Here is a 25,163-nt window from a genome sequence, read left to right on the forward strand (position 1 = left end):
AGGTATAAAAAATAACTATCCATCCAGCCAGCCATTCAGCCATCCATTCATTCATACCTAGTCATTTGATCAATCAGCAAATTAGCAGACATTGTGCTGGCTGCTTCACATACCATGAACCAGCAAGACATCATCCCTTACTTCAGGTTGCTTACAAGTCAGTTAGAAACGCACACACACATGCACACATACACCAAGAAATAAATTATTAGAAAGTATAGCAGGAGATTCTCAAAGAAATTATAGGGAGTTTGGAGAGACCATGAATGAGCCAATAAATGGCCAGCTCTACTGCTATAACATGCTCAGGGTCTTTTCCAGGGTATTTTGTGAATGTGAGCAAAATAAGTAGCACACAAGGGCTGAAGAAAATAATATTATTATTTTATGCATTTCATGCCAATATATGTGAATTCATTGCCCAAATGGTATTTTGGCAGGCTTAGATTTCTTTTTAATTTTATTGAAGTAAAAGATAGACACAGAAGAGCATGCAAATCAGAAGTGTACATGTTGATGAGTTATTTCAAAGTGAAGTTGCCCATGTGGCCACCACTTAGGTCAAGAAGTGGGAGATTGTCAGAGCCCAGAAGCCCCCTCATGTTACCTTCAAAGGGTAACCACAGTCCTAACTTCAAACACCATTAGCTTTGCCTGTTTGTAAGATTCATCCATGTTGTTCTGTGGAGCTATCACCCATTTTTATTTCTGTATTCTTTTACATGTCTATAGAATGCAATAGAATTCTACCTATTAGCAGATATTTATACTATATTCTGTTTGGGGCTATTACCAAAACGAAAAGCTAATATGAATGGATTCTTGTACAGACTTTTAGTGCTCATATCTACACATATCTAATGGCTATATACATAAGACTGGAATGGTTGGGTCAAATAGAATGCATATTCAACTTTGTTAGATAGTGCCAAAGAGTCCTGCCAAATGCTTGAGCGACAGCAGTATGTGAGAATAGCAACTGCACCTAAGTCTACACTTGGCATTGACAGTCTTTAATTTTAGACATTCTGGATAGTAGTGTCTTATTATGCTTTTAATTCGCATTTCACTATTGTGGCTGAGTACTTTCTAGATGTGTATTTGATGCAGTCGTAAGATCATATAAAAACCATTACATATTTACTAATCATCAGCACTCTCTTCTCAAATTATTTTATCGTCTGTCCCATTTTTATATTTTTCTCAGTCTGTGGTTGTGTGTTTTAAATGCAGCCCTTGAGAAATTCAGCAAAGCCATTTACAAATATGTCAACCACTGGAGAGATTTTCCCTACCCGAGACTGGATGCCAACCGACTGTCTGACAAGATCTTCATGCTGTTCCGGTATATAATGGAGAAGTGGGCTCCTTCGGCCTCACCCATGCAGGTGAGTGGGCCTCAGGATGCCTCAAGCTGGATGTCCCTACATGCTGGTTGAAATTTCTCTTCTGTTTGTAACCTGATAATTATAGTCAGTATTTTTGGAAGCCATTGATTGTATTTTATGAGATTCATCCATTTTTTTCTTTTTTTCTCCACCTATTTCAAATCACCATTTATTTATTCTTTCAGTTAATGTTTATTGAATCCCCGTGACATGCCAGACACTGTTCCAGATGCTGAGGTTATAGCAGGAATTAAAGAAACCAAAATCCCACACTCATGAAACTGACATTTCAGTATGTGGAAAAAAGAACAATCAATAAGATAAAATGAGTAAAGAAAACCCAAAAAGTTAGATATTTCACGTTTTATATATTAAAACTCATATTTGAGCTGAATCACTAATTAGGAAAAATAACAGTTCACAGATGCTTCTTGTGTCTAAGAATATCATGATTAAATAAAATAACATCTAAAGAATATACTTGGCTGCTTCAAAATACTGCAGTGCCTTGTCCTTGTAAAGAATAGATTACAAAGTACATTCACACATATCTTGCTTTAAAAGTGTCTTCCTTTTATCTTGCTTAACTGCTATAGTTTTTTTAAGAAGGCTAAATGATATCCTATTTAGGTCTCTTCATTGCTTTATTATAAAAAGTTTAACACTTAGCAACTTTCTCTAGTTTCTTTTCTACACTTTAAACTATTAAAGCATTTATTTTTTTAACATCCTGAGGTAGTTAAATCATTAGCAACATGGAACTTCAAAAATATTCTGTAGGGAAGTGTTTTCTTCAAGGCACCTGGAAAACAAATTCAATGCATCTGTTTAACAACTACTCTCCTTGCTCCCCACAGGAAGAGCCAGGCAAGTGCACAGAAGGTACACAAAGTGAGAAGGATGCACAGAGAGGGAAGCACTTAACTGCCCTGGTGAGCTGCAGCATTGGAATTGATCCTTGTAGCCCATGAAGCTGCTCACCACAGCGAAGATGCATTCCCTACAGAGGGACTAAAACTTACTGAGGCAGAGGTTGAAAATGGGGTAGCATGCACACCTGAGTTAGTGTGATGGGAGACAGGGAAGGGAAGAGAGAAAAAAAGATATAAGGCAGAAAGAAATGAAACCAAAAAGATGGTCTTAGTCATATAATGAAGAGCCTTAGCTGCTACATACATGTTTGGACTTTTTTTTAATAAACAAGAAATGCTTGAAAGGTTTTAAGCAAGGATTTGAGTGCTGTAGTAGAAAAATCATTCTAATATCAACATTAAAAATAGAGGGGTATGGGGTGGACTAAGATAAGACTATTGGCTAGGAGGCTATAGAAATATTCCAGCTCATAAGTGGTAAAGAGATCAATTAACATAGTGTTCGTGGAACTGATCAGAGTGTCAGATGCTGAAGAATAGAATGACCAGGACTTGGCATCATTTGGAAGCTTATTACAACGGAAACACCTGGGATGGTTTCCTAGGTTTCTGACTCAGGTGATCTTGGGATCACCAATTTAAACGAGGAGGAATTACAAATATGGAACAGTACAAAATGGGTTTGATGTAGACATTTTGATTTGAACACCTATGGTACTGTCGAGTGGAGATATTAGTAGGTTTGAGGATATTCACATTTGGAGTTTAAAAAGAAAAGCAAAAACTGGACATACAGATTTGAGTATCATCATTGCATAAGTAATAACCAAATAAGTGGATTTAGATGGAGTTGTTTAAAGCGAGTGTATAGAGTGGGAAAGTGGCAAAAATAGAGTTCTGGAGGGCATCAATGTTAAGGGGAAAGCAAGGGAGAAGAACTCATGATGGAGAATAGGGAATGTGCTAAGAGTGTAGGAAAGTGAAGTAGAATGAGATCTTAGAAGCTTAGAAAGGAGAAGTTTTCAAGAAGCAAAGATCTAGTCCTGAGTGTTACAGCACTCAAGAAAAATTTTGACAAGTGTCCATTGCTTGGAAATGTATGGTGAAAGAACCAGCCAGCTAATACATAGTCTTTAATGAAATAAATGATAGTTGCCATTAGCCATTAAGTTTTGAGATGATTTGTTGTAAAATGTAGCTGATACAAAAAATTGTCAAACATTGGATAGAAAAGGCAGAATATAGAACTCTATAAGAATGATGTCATCTTTAATAAATTAAAATTCACAAAAAACATAGGAAAGAATAAGTCAAATAAATAAAAAAATATACTAAAATATACCAGTGTTTATCCATGGGTACTGTGTATTATGTTTTCTTCATCATAACATTTGTGATTTCTACATTTTTATAATCAGAATTTATCACATTTATATTTCATAATCTGGAAGTTATTGATTTTCTACACTGAATGGCAGCAAGATTCTAGTGGATTGGGAGGTGAATGGGAGCTGAGAAGTAGAAATAGCAAATAAAGACCATACCTTGGAAACCCTTTGCTCCAAGGGCAGGAAAGAGAAACAGAGTCAGGTGGGGGTAATAGTTGGGGTCAAAGTGAGGTGGAATCAATGAAGATTCTTTTTTTTTTTTTTGAGATGGAGTCTCACTCTGTCAACCAGGCTGGAGTACAGCGGCTCCATCTCCACTCACTGCAAGCTCCACCTCCCAGGTTCAAGTGATTCTTCTGCCTCAGCCTCCCAAGTAGCTGGGATTACAGGTACCCACCACCATGCCCAGCTACTTTTTGTATTTTTAGTAGAGATGGGGGTTTCACCATGTTGGTCAGGCTGGTCTCGATTTCCTGACCTCAGGCAATCTGCCTGCCTCAACCTCCCAAAGTGCTTACATTACAGGCATGAGCCACCACAACAGCTTGAAGATTCTTTAAGATGAAGTAAGTTCTATTGCTTAATACACTGAAAGAAAGTGACTATTAGAGAGAGGTTTAAAAAATAGAAAAGCTCTGTTTCAATAAAATAAAATAAATAAAATAAAATAAAAATAAAATAAAAATACAACCTGGTATTACAAAAATTAGCCAGGCATGTTGGTGGGCGCCTATAATCCCAGCTACCCAGGAAGTTGAGGTGGGGAGAATTGCTTGAACCTGGGAGGCGGAGGTTGCAGTGAGCTCAGATCGTGCCACTGCACTCCAGCCTAGGCAACAAAGTGAGACTCTGTTTCAAAAAAAATACAATAAAATAAAAAATAGGAGAGAAGGGCAAGTATTGAAATGAGTATCAGTATAAATACAGATGTAAATACAAATACAGCTCTGTCCCATGCAATGACCTTAATCTGAACATTTTTAAAAGATTTTAAAGAATTTAGAGAACTATTTCTTGACTGAAAGCAGCAAGGAAAGTTTTGGGGAGTACCTAAAGCTCTTGGTGTTCTGAAAACCTATGAAAAACCCAAGGAAGTTTCAGAAATGGTATTTGTTTGCTGCCTGTACAGACTTTGAGCATCATTAAGGCCCACGGGCCCACGGTGAGCTTGCTGCTGCATCGGGAAGACTTCTGCGGATATGCTCTGGGCCAGGTGCCCTGGCTCCTGAGCCAGTATAAAGACAAAGAGATTGATTTCCATGTCACTCAGGTAAGAGTCATACCCTAAAGGAACTGAATCAGAGAACCCGCATGCAACCCTCCCGGAGGCTAGTAAGTCTCAAAAGAGCCGAAGGAGCCTAAACTCCTGTTTGGGCAGCTGAATTTAAGTATCTCTCGAGGAATATGAGGTAGGAAAAAGATTGTATCACTGGATGAAGGGAACTTCAGAAAGGGATTAAGAATGTTCATTCTGGGCCTGGCTCAGTGGCTCACAACTGTAATCTCAGCACTTTGGGAGGCAGAGGCGGGTGAATCACTTGAGGTCAGGAGTTTGAGACCAGACTGGCCATAATGATGAAACCCCATCTCTACTAAAAATGCAAAAATTAGCTGGGCGTGGTGGTGCATGCCCATAGAGTACCAGCTACTTGGGAGGCTGAGGCAGGAGAATCGCTTGAACCCGGGAGGCGGAGGTTGCAGTGAGCCGAGATCGTGCCATTGCACTCCAGCCTGGGTGACAGAACAAGGCTCCGTCTCAAAAAAAAAATAAAAGAGGATGTTCATTCCAAGTTGCTGAGGCACTGAACAGGGTAGAAGGGGCCAGAATCATTCAAGAAAACTTGTAACTGCAGGAAGATGAGGAGCTTGTTTTTCTCTCAGAACACAATTATTTGCCTTCCACATCCTGTGCAGCTGCTTTCCTGGCAGCCTCCAACTAACCTGTGGGAGTTTCCACTTTAGAGTCTAAAACAAATACTGACTGCAGCAGTTCTTTATGACATTGGCCTGCCAAGGAGTTTGAGAAGATCCATCTTTATCAATTTACTGCAGCAGGTAAGAAGACCATGCTGTCAACTCCGATTTTTAATTCAACCTGTTTTCTGTTTTTAACATCTACCACCTGATTTCCACCCCCATTCAGATCTGCAGAGCTCCAGAGCCTCCAGTAAAGGAAAATGAAATGGAAGCTTCAAGCTGTTTTCTCATTCTAGGTAGGACCAGCATCCAGAAGGCTTTTAATAAAAATGTCCCCAAGTGATGATGATGACAATGGTAAAAGGAAGGCAAACCGTCACATTAACTTACTTTCACACACACAAACACACACACACAGTTTCTTTAACTCACAGTTTTCTGTGCCTGCCCCTCTCCCCACAAGTTCCCAGGAGGAGCAGGACAGGAAGAATGGCCAAGGATGCCAGGGTTCCCACGACTGGGATAGGTCCAGGGAGATAAAATTTTCAGTTCTCAAACCAAGGAAGTCCCAGAAAAACTGGAATGAGTTGACAACCCTAAAAATAGGAAATTTCTTTCTCTTTCTTTCTTTCTTTCTTTCTTTCTTTCTTTCTTTCTTTCTTTCTTTCTTTCTTTCTTTCTTTCTTTCTTTCTTTCCTTCTTTCTTTCTTTCTTTTTTTCTTTCTTTCTTTCTTTCTTTCTTTCTTTCTTTTTTTTTCTTTCTTTCTTTCTTTCTTTCTTTCTTTCTTTCTTTTTTCTTTCTTTCTTTCTTTTTTTTTGATATTTGAGATTATTTGAGTCTGTGTCAAATCCAAAGTCACCCTTTTTTCTTCCTGGTTATCTCTTAATGTCTACATCTCTTTAACCATCAGTCACTCTGTCTCTCTCTCTCTCTCTCTCTCTCTGTCCTCCACTCTATCCTTCTGTATCTTGACCTTACGTTATATCACCTGATTAGAAGGCCTGACATGGGATGCACGGGGGGCACCAAAATCCCAGGGTCAGAATACAAAACTATGCTCCCATACAGTTCCTGAGGAGGAGGGATAGCAGCAATCCAATACCTCTTGAACCTCCTCACTCCCCCAAATACTACATCACTTCTACCTCCTTGCATATCTTTCTGTCATGTGTATGCATACCTTTCTACTTCTCTCCTGACTGGCCCCTTTGTCGTTATACTTTCTTCTTCTCCCCAGTCCCTGCCTAACTAATTCACCTTACCCGTGATACTTTCTAGAATAAACCACTGTCCTCGAGCCAGGCCTTTTTTCACCCCTCCCTGCTTCAACGCCTGCAGCTCTCACAGCTGGGGAAGCATCACTGCCATCTCTTCCTCCATCTTCATATGGTGTTCTCACTGTGCCCCATGTCTCTTCTCCTTTTCCTATAAGGACACCAGTCATATTAAATTCAGGCCCACTCTAATAACCTTCTTAACCTCATTATATCTGCAAAGACCCTCATTTTTAAATAAGGCCACATTCACGGATATGAACAGAAATGGCCTAGGCATAGCAAGCTCTCTTAGGAACCAAACTGCTTGATTAATTCTGTGACACTGAAGAAGCATGGACATAATAAAATCAAATTACCAACTGAAGAGTGCCTTGGATAATCTTCATGGTGAATTTCCTTCCTCCCATTCACAAGTATTTTACCAAAGATGAAAATGAGTTCTTACAGCCCTAGTGTTTCTTGAACCTGCAGCCCATTCCAATCCTGGAGAGCTGATGGAATTTTTTGATGAACAAATAAGAAGTAATAATGAAGCCATTCGAATGGGAATCTTGACTTTGTTAAGATCGGCTATCAATGCTGAGGGTAAGCAAGAGGGTCGAAACCAACGTGGTTTATTTCATGCCAAGAAGCAGACTGAAGCCTATGCACTCTTTAATCCTATTCTACATCTTTTGGATGCTTATATAACATCATGTGCAAATGAAACTCTGTCTTCTCAATCTTCCACAATCTATAATTCCTTTCAACAGGCATCTTTAGTTACTTCACTTCTTTCATAACATTTATGGATGCACCCAGTTGAGAAGAATGAGCAGAATTTTTGAGAATTAAAGTTAGAATTTAGAAGCTCTTGTAGGTTGGTTAAATGGTCCAATATCAAGGGGTGGGTGGGAGAGAGTGTACAATTCTCTAGAGATTGATACGGTTACAAAAAAGCAGAATTTAATGAATTGCCATATTTTATTCCAGGAAGCACATATTTTCATAACATCGAATGCATCTTACAATTGAATGCATCTTTAATTATAATTAGCCACTATTTTTTGGTGCAATATGAAATAATGGTACATCATAAAATTGGTGATATCTTAGACTTGCTAAAATACAAAAATTAGTTTTTGCATAGTATGATATAGTTTTTTAACATTCAGTTAGCACTTTGATTTACTGAAGAATCAGCAGATGAATATGAAGCAGTCTCACAATATTTAGATCTGATCTACCAGGAATGATATATTGAAACCACTATAGAACCTAACATTTTAAACAAAATGAAACAAATTTAATAAGGAACAAAGAAAGCACTGGACATCATTAAAGATTTGGAAACAAAGAGGATGGGAGGGAATTGAAAAAAAATAAGTTGTTAAACACAAGAGACTTCGCAATTATGTGCCATAATTCGAATAGCTTTTCGTCAATCCTAGCACATACTGTGCTTCTGTTGAGTCAGGCTTCTCAGTTTCTCCCTCTGTCTTTCAGAGCCCAGGTTGAGGGATCACATCATTTCAATAGAAAGAACAGTCAAAATCGTCATGGGTGATCTCAATACAAAAGTAAGAGAATTAATAGAAACTTTTGTCGATGGTAGCTTTAAGAATAAATGAAATTATTTTGATTCTTTAATGACCTACTTATGAGACTATTTTATAAAGAACTCTGTGGTCAATTCCATTTTTAAAAGAACTCCATCTTTTCCAAAAAGATAAACTTCATCAAGGTAGAGGCCTAAAGTACACACAGCTAAAGGACATCTCAGTGAAAGGAAGATTTTTGCTTATTTAAAATAATTATAGGACATCAGTGGATTAACACATGAGTAGAATAAGAGCAAAGAGACTGTATCTCACTATGCCAATGTACTTCAGATAGTTTAAAACTTACTTGTTAATTATAAAGATAATGTATCTTCATTCAGGAAATAATAATCCCTAAACCTTGTTCTTAGCATAGACATCCTACTTTCCAACCAGGCACCACCTAGAGCAAGTAATGCACGTAGTGGATTGCTCAATATTTCTGATTATTTGATTAAAGTGTTCTAAGGCACAGTGACTCACGCCCGCAATCCCAGTGCTTTGGGAGGCTGAGGTAGGTGGATCATTTGAGGTCAAGAGTTCGAGACCAGCCTGGTCAATGTGGTGAAACCCCATCTCTACTAAAAATACAAAAATTAGCCAGGTGTGGTGGCTCACGCCTGTAATCCCAACTACTCATGAGGCTGAGGCACAAGAATCACTTGAGCCCGGGAGGTGGAGGTTGCAGTGAGCCCAGATTGCACCACTGCACTCCAGCCTGGGCAACAGAGTAAGACTCTCTCTTTAAAAAAAAAAAAAAAAAAAAAAGGGGGGGGATTCTATGTTAGAAGTTATAGAACTTATACTGGGAAAACAAGAAACATTATCAATTATTACATTTTTGTAAGAATACCACATTTTGTTTGGAATAAAATGCTAGACAGAAGCCAATTAAGAGGAATAAATTCTTTTAAGAAATTTTGACTGCCAGTGACTACGTTTAAAAGAGTAAAAGCTTTGCAATAAAAAGCAATAGAGTGATTATACAAAAAAAAACTGGCCTAGTAACTGACAAAAGACAAAAGAAGAATTACGAGAAGAGTTTAGGATAGCATAAAGAGCACAGATCTTCGAGGAAGGCCAACTCCCCAGGCAAAAATAGAGAAAAGGTGTACCTCTTCTCTAGGTAGACTACTCAGAGTCTTTATGCTAATTGTTTTGACCACCATATAACTCTGCTTCCCTGTTCAAAATGGTTTTTTTCTTCCCACTCTCTTTTCAAAGGCCTGTTCACTAAGGGATTGGTTCTCAGGTTTCTATTCACCAGAGAAGCAACATAATAAATTAAAACCAAATTATTATAAATACTATAATACAAGTTCATAAAACTTCACTCTAATTTCTGGGGCCAGATATATTTCAGAATTGACAATTTTTCAGCTTTTAGAAAAACATTTCTCTGATAGTAACCCACAATCGAAATCCATGAATATTTCTGCAAGAAAATTAATGCATATCCACACAGCATAGAATAAGATTACAAATAGCTTTAAAACAGTTCAGTTTGGGTTTGCCACAAAATGAGTTGGCACTAAACTTAAGAAACAAAATTCCACTTTTCATAGTTGTTTGACTTTGAAATTGCGAATAAGCAGGTGTGGACCTGTAGTTCAATATGTTATCTTTCGTTAAGTATTTTAAAAGCGAAGCAGTGTTTTAGCCCAAAGTTACCCAACAATTCATAATCTATAGTGATAGACACTATGTCTTTGGGAACCAAGGAGAAAGATTTTGCCTAAAGAGAGCATTTCTGGTGACTCTTTCATAACCTATCAGTCACTTTCTGCAGGTTGAGCATCCCTAATCCGAAGGAAATCTGAAATGCTTCCAAATTCAAAGCTTTTTGAGCCAACATGACACTCAAAGGTCATGCTCAAAGAAAATGTTCATTATAGCATTTCGGAATTTGGATTTTCAGATTAGGAATGCTCAACCAGTAAGTATAATGCAAACATTTCAAAATTTGAAAAAAATTCCAAAATTTTAACACTTCTGATCCCAAGCATTTTGGATAAGGATTATTCAACCTGTATTAACATTATTCAATTTATATTCCATTTTCAAAAATGTTCCCACTTAATTATCCTTAAGATTATAGAAAAAAGGAAGGTAAATTTCCCTTCTGCAAAACATAGTAAAATGTTGCTATTGCGTTGTTCTTACCCTAGGTGAGAAATTCTGTTCTTCTCCTCATCCAAACCATGTGTGAAAAGTCCTATATTGAAGCTCGGGAAGGATGGCCATTGATTGATTATGTCTTCTCCCAGTCTGCAACGTTGAACAGCAATCTGGTATGCAGAGGCTACAGTTCTGAGTGATGCACTATAAAAAGTACAGTTCGCTCAACTATGTTTCTTTTTAAAAAACTGTTAGGGTCCTTAATCTGTCACAGGAGTAGAGTAAAAAAATAAATTATAAAAAAATTAAAAATGACTAGAGTTCAATTAAATAAGTGATTTGGAAGTAATATTTTAATCTTGTCACTTTTGTTGATATTTTTTACAGCCTCTAGTTTTCTCAGTTCTTTTTTTTTTTTTTCTCTAAAATGACCTCTAACTTATAATAAGCACAAGATAGGTTAAATCAGTTTTCTCTAAGTTAACCTAGCCACCAAAAGCTTGGATTGGGATTGTCTGGAGAGGGGCACAGAAACTGGATTGCTTCAGAGAAAGCAAAAGAGATATCAATACTTGCTGCAATGATGTCTTAGTTCATTCAGGCTGCTATAGCAAAATACCATGGAGCAGTGAAGTAAGTTCTGTGAAGTGCATTTCTAAAACAGCATACTTCTGAAATCATAAACAAGTTTATTAGGGTTCTAACCCTTTGCTGTACACAAACAGAAATGTATCTGTTATATAAATGAGAAAAAGCTGTATGCTGATGGAGCAGGCTTTTAAAATCCTTCAGAAATACTCACCATATATAAAGGAAAATACCGTGAAATGATGGTTTATAAACAGAAAATATTTATTTCTCACAGTTCAAGATGCGGGGAAGTCCAAGACTGTCCAATGAGTGTCTCCTTCCTAACAGATGGTGCCTTCTCACTGTGGAAGGGAATAGCTAGCCCTCCAGGGTCTCCTTCATGAGGGCATGAATTCCAAACATGAGGGCCTTTCTCTTATGACCTAATCACCTTCCAAAGACCACACCTCCTAATACCATCACCTTGGACGTTCGGACTTCAACATATGAATTTTGGGAAAACACAAACACTCAGACCACAGCAACTGAGGTCAGCTTTCTTTGGATAAATTGACTGAAAAATATGTGCTTATGAGCTCTGTGATTTTAGCAAATTAGTTGCAACTGAAATCACAGTTCCCTCCACAAAGAAGCACGCTTTGAAAATTTTGCCCTGAAGAAAATGACAAAGGTCTGAGAAAGAGAGGGGATATCTGCAGTTAAAGGAGCCTCACAATTTCTGTTTCTCTCTTTTAGCAAGGGATGTGTTTCCCAACTAATTCCTGCAAGGAATTCTAGGTTTCTAGGTTCCATGAGCCACTTAAGTTGAGTGACTACATCCTTTACTCCAGAGTCTGAGAATGCACCCAAGGAAAGACAGAGGAGACTAACCTTAGGAGTCATTAACAAGTCACCTGTTTGATCTTTCTTAAAGGAGAAACCAGTGAAAACTAACTTTCATGAGAATGAAAAGGAAGAGGAATCTGTCCGAGAAACAAGCCTTGAGGTCTTAAAAACCCTGGACCCACTGGTCATTGGAATGCCTCAGGTAAGGGGTCTTTTGTCACCACTTACAGTTACTTTGATCACCTTCTTAAAGTCCAGCCTGTGTAAGAATAAAGGCATGAGTTTGTGCTCCATTTGTCATCAGCTTCCTGATGCTCTGACTAGAGGAGGTGTATTGCAATACTGTGTCCAGCACATAGTGCTTCCTCAAAACCAGATGTTGAATTAATTAAGATAATTAATATAAAGTATCTTACATCTGGATAGTTCATGACAATTTATATATATAATATTAGTATACGATTTCTCTTATTCCTCTAATGCATACGGTAATATTAAGTAGTGGTTTTAATGCAACCAATGCCAAACTTACCCTATTCCATCTGGGAAAGTGTTAAAAGCAGCCATTCTCAGGCCTCACTGGAGACCTGATTCATTTGAAACTCAAGGGGAAGAGCCTTGGAATCTGTAGTGCCCAGAAGTACATAGCACAATCAGAAGACAAGCAACAGACCACACTATTTAAGTAGTAGATCAGAGGCTTCATCTAGGATGATATGTGGTTCCTGAGTTATCTGAGATATTTACTTAAAATGAAGATTTCCAGGTCACATACCAGACCTACTGAATCAGCAAAACTGGACATAGAGACCAAAAGTCTACAATCAACTAAGTTCCAATATTTCTGATACATACTAAACTTTAAGACTTTTTGATATAGAAGTAAATGATGAAAAAAATAATCTAGGGTCAAACCCTAAAGGGCCTAGAATGCCAAACTTTTACCTTATGGTTGATAAACCAGTGAGAATTTTAAGCAAGAGCTAAACATTTAAAATGATAATTGTAGGGAATCAGTAGAATCACACATGAGTAGACTAAGAGCAAAGAGACTATATAGGAGATCAGATGCAACTTGTAGGAACTACAGCAATGTCATTACAATAGAAATGAGACATGGAAGGGCACAAGAGATCTTACAATGAAAAAAAGACTGAGTCTGGTGATTAAATATAGATGACAAAGAAGAGAGAAGAGTACAAGTTGACACCAAGGTTTCCATTAGCACAAGAGAGTTTTCTAAGGGATATAAAACATACTAAAGAAACACAATGTTTCAGACTTCCAGAGCAGGCAGGTCAGAGCCTGAAGCACAGAGGACAGTAGCAGCCCATTCACTATCCTCTCCCAAGCTTCTCACTGGGGCAGTCACACTCCAATCCTGGAGTTTTGGGAAGTACTTGGGAGATTTTTGGTTGTCACATTGACAAGAGGAATACTGGCACTTGGTGAGTGGGGCCCAGGGATGCTAGCATTCCCCTAGTGTCTGGAGCAGTCCCTCATGACAAAGAATTGTCCTGCCCCACATTCCAGCAACATCCCCATGGAGAAACACTGACCAACGCTCACTACGGCTAACACCTGAAAATGAATGTGCTATGCAGAGGCTTCATTTAATGATCTCATTTTGACTTGGCCCGAAAAGCAAAATAATAACAGGAGAAAAGCTTCTACATCAGAGAAAAATATGTAGTAAGGACCAGGGAGAAGTAATGGAAAAGAATAAGTAATCCTTGCGTCTTGCCCTATTTTCCACAGGTGCTGTGGCCAAGGATCCTGACTTTTGTGGTACCTGCAGAATACACAGAAGCTCTGGAGCCCCTGTTCAGTATCATCAGAATCCTGATTATGGCAGAGGAGAAGAAGAAGCACAGTGCCAAGGAGTCAACAGCACTTGTCATCTCTACGGGAGCTGGTCTGTACATTCATAAACACAGAAAAGCTTTTCTATTATGAGGGATCCATTTCCAGGAAGGCTACAGTGCTTTAACCTTAAACCCAACCCCAATCTCTAACCCCTACAGTGATGATGAAAATTGCTTTCTCTTTCTAGTGAAACTTCCTTCACCACAGCAGCTACTGGCCAGACTTCTGGTGAGTGAGTTACAAAGAACCAAACTACAACAAATTTAAGCTGATAAGGATAATTCAGTTCCAAATAAATGCTAATATAAATTACATGGAGACTCCAAACAAAAAGAAACACTAAAAAGGCATAATAAATTTCTGCTATACTAGTGACATTCATGAGTATTTATTATTCACACGATTACCTTCCCACTCTGAAATACTTGTTAAAATTTACTTATAATTTTAAAGTGAGCATATACTGAATCACATTCGTACGTACCACCAAACAAATTCCACATCTGTTGTTTGGATTTCCCATCTCTCTCTTTGGCCCCATATGGATCATTTACTCAAGCACTCTTTCCTCGTATCTTTATTTAATTAATTGATATATCTAAGTCTTCTTTCCATTTATTTTTGGTTGGTGCTTTCCACGTATTTTTCACCTTCATCCTCAGGGAAAAGGAAGTGGGAGAAGGGCTAAGTATTAGCTTCATTCTAGAATAAATAAGAACAGACTGTGATGATTTGTTAAAAGATTATCCAATGCAGAAATCAAAGGAATTGGAACAATGGTAAAAGGAAAAAATAAGTGGGCCTTTTAAAGGCCCCTGAAATTGATGAGCTCTTTCTCTTCTATCCTTCAGGTAATATCTATGCCTGCCAGTTTAGGGGAGTTACGTGGGGCTGGTGCAATAGGGCTTTTGAAGATACTGCCTGAGATCATTCACCCAAAATTGGTAGACCTATGGAAAATACGTTTACCTGAGCTTCTGCAGCCTCTGGAAGGTATGAGGGAGTGGGGCCAGGTCTTTACCCAGCAGGGCAGGAACATAAAGAAATGATGCACCATTTCTCTGTGTAAAGCCATTATTGCTCATTTTAGGCAATAAAAACAATGAACTTGATATGCAAGGTAGATAGCTATTTTTTTCTTCTTGACTCCTTATGTTCTGTTTCTCTGCCAATTTTCATACTACAAGAAGACCTAGTGGGTAACATTCTTAGCGGAAATTTTTACTTTCACTCTTGTCTTTTTCTTGTATCTAGAGAAATTCTATTTTAGTATTGTTCTAAAAAGTTATTAATCATGTTAGAATATCAAAATATGGTCATTTCAGTAGTCATCGAAATTAGCAGAAAGTCTAGTTTTTTATGATGGATTGAAGACCTTCTTTCTAGCACTTTAATGTTGCCAATGTAGTAAATTTGATTTCAGATAAACATTATGAGCAAAAAGAAAACTTAAAATTGAACTCCAGCATCACTGGAGGCCTGGCCAGGAGAATTTGAGTCTAGGGGTGGTTTTTTTGTTTGTTTCTTGTTTTTTGTTTTTTGTTTTTTTGCGATTATTACATCAATTTTTGTTTCTAGGAAAGAACATCAGTATTGTTCTATGGGAAACCATGCTGCTTCAGGTGAGACTGGCTTCTAGAATAATTGTTGATAATGGCATGATGAAATCAGCTAAAGTTACCCATCCTAAATTAAAGGAACTAGATTCACGAGGATAATAACCTTTTCTTTTCTTTGGGAAAGAACTAGAATGTTATAAGTGATCACTTAAGGATAACATTCTTTAAATCGCCATAATTTGGACAACAATCTTAAATCCACTTGGGTAAGTTTCAGACAGTTTTGAAGATTTTACTTAGCAATATTTTTCCTGTATCTTTCTTAAATCTTCTCTAATTTTCAACTTTTTACTTCTTGCAACTTTATTCTTTTATCAGCCACATAATGAAGCACAGATTAACATAATTTCCACTTCCGTGCCCCTAAACACAACTGTATTTCCTCTTCCATTTGTGGCTTAATGTCTTTTTCCTAATGTCTAGAAAACAAATGGCCACATTGTATCCCATTTCCAAAAACGAATTTCCTCTCTCACCCATAAACTTCTTGGAGCTTTACAACTAACAGCACTACAGGTGATACCAAATCCCAGAAATAGTAAATTGCAGACAGGCAGTGGACATTGACTTTACAAAGATGTGACTTCAGAAACTTGCAGGAGGGAAGAAGCCCACAGATAGGGAGCTTTTAATATAGAAGGTTTTCAGTTTATAAGGCACCTACCTAGGAATTACCTGTGGCTTCTTAGAAGAGTCAGTTTTCAATGATCTCTCCACAGCACCTCCTCTACCTTCTATCTCCATCCTTCCAGATTCAGAATCTCTGGGGGTCGTACCTGAAAACTGGCATGTTTTAAAGGTTTCCATCAGTGATTCTTATCCAATATGAGATTTGAAAGTGACTGCTCTACTCTCCTGGTCCTCAATTCTAGGATCCACCTCTCTCCTATATTTATGGTTCTTTTATGTTCCATTCCCTCTCTCAAAATTCCTACCAGATTTTCTTCTGCTACTATTTTAAAATAACTATCTCTACTAGGGAGAAGAATATTTTTTTTCTAATGGGAAGCCTTGACAACAGTTCCTTTTCCTCTTCCAATTTTGAATATATTTCTGGTCTTTTTTTCCCCAAAACTGTCTGCCCATGTCTTCTTCTCTTAAATTTCCAAAACTGTTTAGTTTCTTTAAAGAACCCATGAATGAGCTCCTATCAAGATCATACATACACATCCTTTCATTGGTTTTGTTTGGCATTTTGTCCTTTTCTAAGCTTAAAGTTGAAAAAATATAAGAGAAATAATATATACATTGCAATGTGTTTGTCAAAAAGAAAAAAGAACACCTTTCCATGTATTGTTCAAAGAAAAAGGACATGGGTTCAAAGGATTGATGTGACCCTGTCTCATAGGTATTGGTAAAACCACAAATCTTTAGTTACTAGAGTTGAAGTTTGCAGAAATGTACCTGTACATTGAAATGTGCCTGTTCTTTAAGACATTTAATTTTTGATTCCAAAAATCTCCATCCTGTTTGGGTTTGTTTTTTTTTTTTTAGTATGTAATAAGTTAAATTAATATTAACAAATGGAGTTTTTCCAAATCTATCGAAACTAGAAAAATGCCAAATTTAAGTTTCAGATTAGATTAGTTTCTATTTTAGGTCTTTTAGCAATGTTTATTTAAAGGAAGAAAAGGAAGTTGCTTTTCCACATTCTGTGTATCTTATTCTCCGTGCAATTCAGAACATATCATAAAATGTTTTTTAGAATAACAGGAAACTTTCAAAGGAATTAATTATTTTATGGGAAAAGTAATAATACTGTTTAAAATAGATTTAAACTTTTAAAAGATAAGTAACCAAAAAAATACCAAGTAAGCACATGAAACTGTCATATTCATATCTAACTTCCACTTCCTACAACAGTTGCTCAAAGAATCCTTGTGGAAGATCGATGACGTGGCCTGGACCATTCAACTGACTCGGGATTTCAAACAACAAATGGGCAGTTACAGCAATACCTCCATTGAGAAGGTTGGTTTTTCAGCTAACGGGGAAACCTTAGCTTTTACCTGTGATCCAAAATGGCTTCTATAGCTCCATCTTGTCTGTATTACAATCAAAGGGAGGGAGGCACATTTAGAAAAAAGAGTTCCTTCTTTTTAAGGCCACTAGCTGAAAGCTGAATACTACCTTCTCTGCACCTCACATTTGGCCCAAATTTACTTGTATGGCCTCACATATCTGCAAGGAAGACTGAGAGGTAGATAAGATAGATATGTGCCTGACTAATATTCAGAGGTTCTTTCTAGAGGAGGAAGAAGAATAGATACTGGAAGGCTAACAGCAATGCTTAATGTCAGCTTCTGTCTTGGCTTCCATTATGCCAGTCTTGTGATGCTGGCTATCAAAAAGAATCTACTACAATTTAACGTAGGCTTATAGCAAAAATAATACTCAAAAGCTAGTTCTAGGAAAGGGTGCCCAAAGAAATATGTTTTAATTTCCTGTGACAAAGAGGTATGGCCATGGAGAACAATGATTAAAGGCCCCACATCCATGTGTCGGTTAACAGGACAAGTCAGAGCAATAAAGTATTTTTCAAACATTATTCCTTTCCATGTTTTTAAAGTCAGTTCTTCTATCCCTCTGTCTCTAAATGGCCCCTACCTAACCTTCCACCTTGTAGCCATCCATTCCCAATGGGGTTTGGAGCCAGTTTCCCCCCTACTTCATACTAATGGGGCTTTAGGTAAATTATTTTATCTCTCTGGATACTCACCATACACATCAATAAAATAGAAACAATACCCACCTCTGAGGGTTGTAGTATTCTGAGGGTTCAATGACATAAAGTATATAAAGTCCCTGGTGAAGTGCTTAACACAGGGCATGTGCTTCATATAAAAGTAGCTTGGAACATGGTCTTTGAACATAGTCTTTATTATGTTAATACCATTCATAAGTTTATTTTCCTGGAAAAATATTTACGTTTCTCAGTTCCAGTACTCAGTATTTCTTTCCACAAATTATTCATTATCAATCTTTGACTGACATATGTAATTTTCAAAATTCTCCTCACATATGTAATTTTCAAAACTCTCTAGTTTGGTGCAGAGTACTGATTTTCCAAATGGGTTTATCAAACCCACCAACACACATGAGAAAGATTTGGCGAGTAATGCTCTATCTTCTTATAACACAAACTAGCTCTGTGCACATCATGTCATGCCATGTATTTTTTTTTATTATTATACTTTATGTTCTAGGCTGCATGTGCCCAACATGCAGGTTTGTTACATATGTATACATGTGCCATGTTGGTGTGCTGTACCCATTAACTCATCATTTACATTAGGTATATCTCCTAATGCTATCCCTCCCCACTTCCCCTACCACATGACAGGCCCCGGTGTGTGATGTTTCCCTTCCTGTGTCCAAGTGTTCTCATTGTTCAATTCCCACCTATGAGTGAGAACATGCGGTGATTGGTTTTCTGTCCTTGCAATAGTTTCCTGAGAATGATGGTTTCCAGCTGCATCCGTGTCCCTACAAAGGACATGAACTCATCATTTTTTATGGCTGCATAGTATTCCATGGTGTATATGTGCCACATTTCCTTAACCCAGTCTGTCATTGATGGACATTTGGGTTGGTTCCACATCTTTGCTATTGTGAATAATGCTGCAGTAAACATACTGGTGCATGTGTCTTTATAGGAGCATGATTTATAATCCTTTGGGTATATACCCAGTAATGGGATGGCTGGGTCAAATGGTATTTCTAGTTCTAGATCCTTGAGGAATCTCCACACTGTTTTCCACAATGGTTGAACTAGTTTACAGTCGCACTAACAGTGTAGAAGTGCTCCTATTTCTCCACATCCTCTCCAGCACCTGTTGTTTCCTGACTTTTTAATGATCGCCATTCTAACTAGTGTGAGATGGTATCTCATTGTGGTTTTGATTTGCATTTCTCTGATGGCGAGTGATGATGAGCATTTTTTCATGTGTCTGTTGGCTGCATAAATGTCTTCTTTTGAGAAGTATCTGTTCATATCCTTTGCCCACTTTTTGATGGGGTTGTTTGTTTTTTTCTTGTAAATTTGTTTGAGTTCTTTGTAGGTTCTGGATATTAGCCCCTTGTCAGATGAGCAGATTGCAAACATTTTCTCCCATTCTGTAGGTTGCCTGTTCACTCTGATGGTAGTTTATTTTGCTGTGCAGAAGCTCTTTAGTTTAATTAGATCCCATTTCTCAATTTTGGCTTTTGTTGCAATTGCTTTTGGTATTTTAGACATGAAGTCCTTGCCCATGCCTATGTCCTGAATGGTATTGCCTAGGTTTTCTTCTAGGGTTTTTATGGTATTAAGTCTAACATTTAAGTCTCTAATCCATCTTGAATTAATTTTTGTATAAGGTGTAAGGAAGGGATCCAGTTTCAACTTTCTACTTATGGCTGGCCAGTTTTCCCAGCACTGTTTATTAAATAGGGAATCCTCTCCCCATTTCTTGTTTTTGTCATGTTTGTCAAAGACCAGATGGCTTTAGATGTGTGGTATTATTTCTAAAGGCTCTGTTCTGTTCCATTGGTCTATATGTCTGTTTTGGTACCAGTACCTTGCTGTTTTGGTTACTGTAGCCTTGTAGTATAGTTTGAAGTCAGATAGCATGATGCCTCCAGGTTTGTTCTTTTGGCTTAGGACTGTCTTGGCAATATGGGCTTTTTTTGGTTCCATATGAACCTTAAAGTAGTTTTTTACAGTTATGTGAAGAAAGTCATTGGTAGCTTAATGGGGATGGCATTGAATCTATAAATTACCTTGGGCAGTATGACCATTTTCACGATATTGATTCTTCCTACCCATGAGCATGGAATGTTCTTCCATTTGTTTGTGTCCTCTTTTATTTCATTAAGCAGTGGTTTGTAGTTCTCCTTGAAGAGGTCCTTTACATCCCTTGTAAGTTGGATTCCTAGGTATTTTATTCTCTTTGAAGCAATTGTGAATGGGAGCTCATTCATGGTTTGGCTCTCTGTTTGTCTGTTATTGGTGTATAAGAATGCTTGCGATTTTTGCACATTGATTTTGTATCCTGAGACTTTGTTGAAGTTGCTTCTCAGCTTAAGGAGATTTTGGGCTGAGACAATGGGGTTTTCTCAATATACAAACATGTCATCTGCAAACAGGGACAATTTGACTTCCTCTTTTCCTAATTGAATACCCTTTATTTCTTTCTCTTGCCTGATTGCCCCAGCCAGAACTTCCAACACTATGTTGAATAGGAGTGGTAAGAGAGGGCATCCTTGTCTTGTGCCAGTTTTCAAGGGGAATGCTTCCAGTTTTTGCCCATTCAGTATGATATTGGCTGTGGGTTTGTCATAAATAGCTCTTATTATTTTGAGATATGTTAGATCAATACTGAATTTATTGAGAGTTTTTAGCATGAAGGTCTGTGGAATTTTGTCAAAGGCCTTTCCTGCATCTATTGAGATCATCATGGATTTTTTGTCTTTGGTTCTGTTTATATGCTGGATTACATTTATTGATTTACATATATTGAACCAGCCTTGCATCCCAGGGATGAAGCCCACTTGATCATGGTGGATAAGCTTTTTGATGTACTGCTGGATTCGGTTGCCAGTATTTTATTGAGGATATTTGCATCGATGCTCATCAGGGATATTGGTCTAAAATTCTCTTTTTTTTTGTTGTGTCTCTGCCAGGCTTTGGTATCAGGATGATGTTGGCCTCACAAAATGAGTTAGGGAAGATTCCCTCTTTTTCTACTGATTGGAATTGTTTCAGAAGGAGTGGTACTAGCTCCTCCCTGTACCTCTAGTAGAATTCAGCCATGAATCCGTCTGATCCTGGACTTTTTTTGGTTGGTAGGCTATTAATTATTGCCTCAGTTTCAGAGCCTGTTATTGGTGTATTCAGGGATTCAACTTCTTCCTGGTTTAGTCTTGGGAGAGTGTATGTGTCCAGGAATTTATCCATTTCTCCTAGGTTTTCTGCTTTATTTGTGTAGAGGTGTTTATAGTATTCTCTGATGATAGTTTGTATTGCTGTGGGGTTGGTGGTGATATCACCTTTATCATTATTTTATTGTGTCTTTTCATTCTTCTCTCCTTTCTTCTTTATTAGTCTTGTTAGCAGTCTATCAATTTTGTTGATCTTTTCAAAAAACCAGCTCCTGGATTCATTGATTTTTTGAAGGGTTTCTTGTGTCTCTATCTCCTTCAGTTCTGCTCTGATCTTAGTTATTTCTTGCCTTCTGCTAGCTTTTGAATATGTTGGCTCTTGCTTCTCTAGTTCTTTTAATTGTGATGTTAGGGTGTCAAGGTTAGATCTTTCCTGCTTTCTCTTGTGGGCATTTAGTTCTATAAATTTCCCTCTACACACTGCTTTAATAGTGTTCCAGAGATTCTGGTGTGTTGTATCTTTGTTCTCATTGGTTTCAAATAACATCTTTATTTCTGCCTTCATTTCATTATGTATCCAGTAGTCATTCAGGAGCAGGTTGTTCAATTTCCATGTAGTTGAGCAGTTTTGATTGAGCTTCTTAATCCTGAGTTCTAATTTGATTGCACTATGGTCTGAGAGACAGTTTGTTATAATTTCTGTTCTTTCACATTTGCTGAGGAGTGCTTTACTTCCAACTATGTGGTCAATTTTAGAATAAGTGTGATGTGATGCTGAGAAGACTGTATATTCTGTTGATTTGGGGTGGAGAGTTCTGTACAGGTCTATTAGGTCTGCTTGGTGCAGAGTTGAGTTCAGTTCCTGGATATCCTTGTTAACTTTCTGTCTCGTTGATCTGTCTAATGTTGACAGTGGGGTGTTAAAGTCTCCCATTATTATTGTGTGGGAGTCTAAGTCTCTTTTAAGTCTCTAAGGACTTGCTTTATGAATCTGGGTGCTCCTGTATTGGGTGCATATATATTTAGGATAGTTAGCTCTTCTTGTTGAATTGATCCCTTTACCATTATGTAATGGCCTTCTTTGTCTCTTTTGATCTTTGATGGTTTAAAGTCTGTTTTATCAGAGACTAGGATTGCGACCCTTGCCTTTTTTTGTTTTCCATTTGCTTGGTAGATCTTCCTCCATCCCTTTATTTTGAGCCATGTATGTCTCTGTGTGTGAGATGGGTCTCCTGAATACAGCACACTGATGGGTCTTGACTCTTTATCCAATTTACCAGTCTGTGTCTTTTAATTGGAGCACTTAGCCCATTTACATTTAAAGTTAATATTGTTATGTGTGAATTTGATCCCGTTATTATGATGTTAGCTGGTTATTTTGCCCATTTGTTGATGCAGTTTCTTCCTCACATTGAGGGTCTTTACATTTTGGCACGTGTTTGCAGTGGCTGGTACCGGTTTTTCCTTTCCATGTTTAGTGCTTCCTTTAGGAGCTCTTGTAGGGCAGGCCTGGTGGTGACAAAATCTCTAAGCATTTGCTTGTCTATAAAGGATTTTATTTCTCCTTCACTTATGAAACTTATTTGTCTGGACATGAAATTCTGGTTTGAAAATTCTTTTCTTTAAGAATGTTGAACATTGGCCCCCCCACTCTCTTCTGACTTGTAGAGTTTCTGCTGAGAGATCAGCTGTTATTCTGATAGGCTTCCCTTTGTGGGTAACCCAACCTTTCTCTCTGACTGCCCTTAAGATTTTTTTCCTTCATTTCAACTTTGGTGAATCTGACGATTATGTGTCTTGGAGTTGCTCTTCTCGAGGAGTATCTTTGTGATGTTCTCTGTGTTTCCTGAATTTCAATGTTGGTGTGCCTTGTTAGGTTGGGGAAGTTCTCCTGGATAATATCCTGCAGAGTGTTTTCCAACTTGGTTCCATTCTCCCTGTCACTTTCAAGTACACCAATCAGATATAGATTTGGTCTTTTCATATAGTCCCGTATTTCGTGGAGGCTTTGTTCATTTCTTTTTACTCTTTTTTTCTCTGAACTTCTCTTGTCATTTCATTTCATTCATTTGATCTTCAATCACTGATACCCTTTCTTCCAGTTGATCGAGTCGGTTACTAAAGCTTGTGCATTTGTCACGTAGTTCTCATGTCATGGTTTTCAGCTCCATCAAGTCATTTAAGGACTTCTCTACATTGGTTATTCTAGTTAGCCATTTGTCAAATCTTTATTCAAGGATTTTAGCTTCTTTGATTTGGATTTGAACTTCCTCCTTTAGCTCAGAGAAGTTTGATTGTCTGAAGCCTTCCTCTCTCAACTCGTCAAAGACATTCTCCATCCAGCTTTGTTCTGTTGCTGACGAGGAGCTGCATTCCTTTCGAGGGGTAGAGGTGCTCTGATTTTTAGAATTTTCAGCTTGTTTGCACTGTTTTTTCCCCATCTTTGTGGTTTTGTCTACTTTTGGTCTTTGATGATGGTGATGTACAGATGGGGTTTTGGTGTGGATGTCTGTTCTGTTTGTTAGTTTTCCTTCTGACAGTCAGGACTATCAGCTGCAGGTCTGTTGGAGTTTGCTGGATGTCCACTCTAGACCCTGTTTGCCTGGGTATTGGCAGAGGAGGCTGCAGAAGAGTGAATAATGCTGAACAGCAAATGTTGCTGCCTGATCATTCCTCTGGAAGCTTTGTCTCAGAGGGGTACCTGGCTATGTGAGGTGTGAGGTGTCAGTCTACCCCTTGTGGGTGTATCTGCCAGTTAGGCTACTCAGAGGTCAGGGACCCACTTGAGCAGGCAGTCTGTCCATTCTCAGATCTCAAACTCCATGCTGGGAGAACCACTACTCTCTTCAAACGTCCATGCCATGTATTCAACAGCTTCCAGACTCACAAGATTATTCCAGAATAATGGTGGTACTAGTAGGCAGAGCAATTTTAGTAATTAGCTGCCTAGATGCTCTCAAGCCTTACGCTGAACAAGAGTAAAGTAAGAATGTGCTAATTAGCTTCTGCTGTATCACAAACTAACCCTAGTGGCTTAAAATAATAGCTACCTATTTATCTCACAATTTTATACCTTGACACTTTGGGCTGGGCTCAGGTGGGTAGTCATCTAATCTTAACTAGGCTTACAAGGTATACTTGAGGTTGGCTGGTATATGATGCATCTCTTTTTTTTTGAGATGGAATATTGCTTTGTGACCCAGGCTGGAGTGCAGTGGCGCGATCTTGGCCCACTGTAATCTCCGCCTCCTGGGTTCAAGCAATTCTCCTGCCCCAGCCTTCTGAGTAGCTGAGACTACAGGCACATGCCACCACACCCAACTCAAATACAAATGTATATTTGTATATAAAAATATACAAAATATATTTGTAAAATGTAAATATATTTATTTGTTTTTTTAGTAGAGATGGGGCTTCACCATGTTAGCTAGGATGGTCTTGATCTGCTGACCTCATGATCCGCCCATGTCAGCCTCCCAAAATGCTGGGATTACAGGCATGAGCCACCACACCACCGGCCTATGATGCATCTTAAATAGCACAGTTGATTTCTGTTCCTGTTGTTCTCTCATCCTCTAGCAAGCTAGCCCAAGCTAACTCTCAGGGTGATAGCAACAAAGTATGCAAGGACTCTTGAGGTATAGGTGTAATAACCAACCTTGTATTTAACATGAATAGACTCTCCCTTAAATACTTCACCTTGTTTTAATATGAGTAGGCTCTCCATTAGCTGAGAAAACCCTTGGCTCCTTCATTTACAAGACATCAAGGGCTCCTTACCCACCCTCTTCCTGAAGGACTTAACTTGTGCAAGCTGACTCTCAACATATCAAAGAGTGCAATTAACTGAAAAGGTACTGAG

The 25,163-nt window shown here is 38.1% G+C and overlaps 1 protein-coding gene across 1 annotated transcript in view; it reads left to right on the top strand.

The window, feature by feature from the left end:
• MROH2B (maestro heat like repeat family member 2B) overlaps positions 1-25,163 on the top strand; it is a 74,194-nt gene that overhangs the window by 8,648 nt on the left and 40,383 nt on the right. Inside the window, exons 6-18 of the mRNA XM_007961473.3 lie at positions 1,234-1,388; positions 4,778-4,918; positions 5,611-5,703; positions 5,792-5,861; positions 7,315-7,428; positions 8,329-8,402; positions 10,592-10,714; positions 12,046-12,159; positions 13,716-13,872; positions 14,011-14,051; positions 14,675-14,816; positions 15,402-15,445; positions 17,306-17,413. Coding sequence (XP_007959664.2) covers positions 1,234-1,388; positions 4,778-4,918; positions 5,611-5,703; positions 5,792-5,861; positions 7,315-7,428; positions 8,329-8,402; positions 10,592-10,714; positions 12,046-12,159; positions 13,716-13,872; positions 14,011-14,051; positions 14,675-14,816; positions 15,402-15,445; positions 17,306-17,413 — 1,376 coding nt within the window. The remainder of the gene's footprint in view (positions 1-1,233; positions 1,389-4,777; positions 4,919-5,610; positions 5,704-5,791; positions 5,862-7,314; positions 7,429-8,328; positions 8,403-10,591; positions 10,715-12,045; positions 12,160-13,715; positions 13,873-14,010; positions 14,052-14,674; positions 14,817-15,401; positions 15,446-17,305; positions 17,414-25,163) is intronic.

Source organism: Chlorocebus sabaeus, chromosome 4, assembly GCF_047675955.1.
Source record: "Chlorocebus sabaeus isolate Y175 chromosome 4, mChlSab1.0.hap1, whole genome shotgun sequence".
NCBI classification, from domain to species: domain Eukaryota; kingdom Metazoa; phylum Chordata; class Mammalia; order Primates; family Cercopithecidae; genus Chlorocebus; species Chlorocebus sabaeus.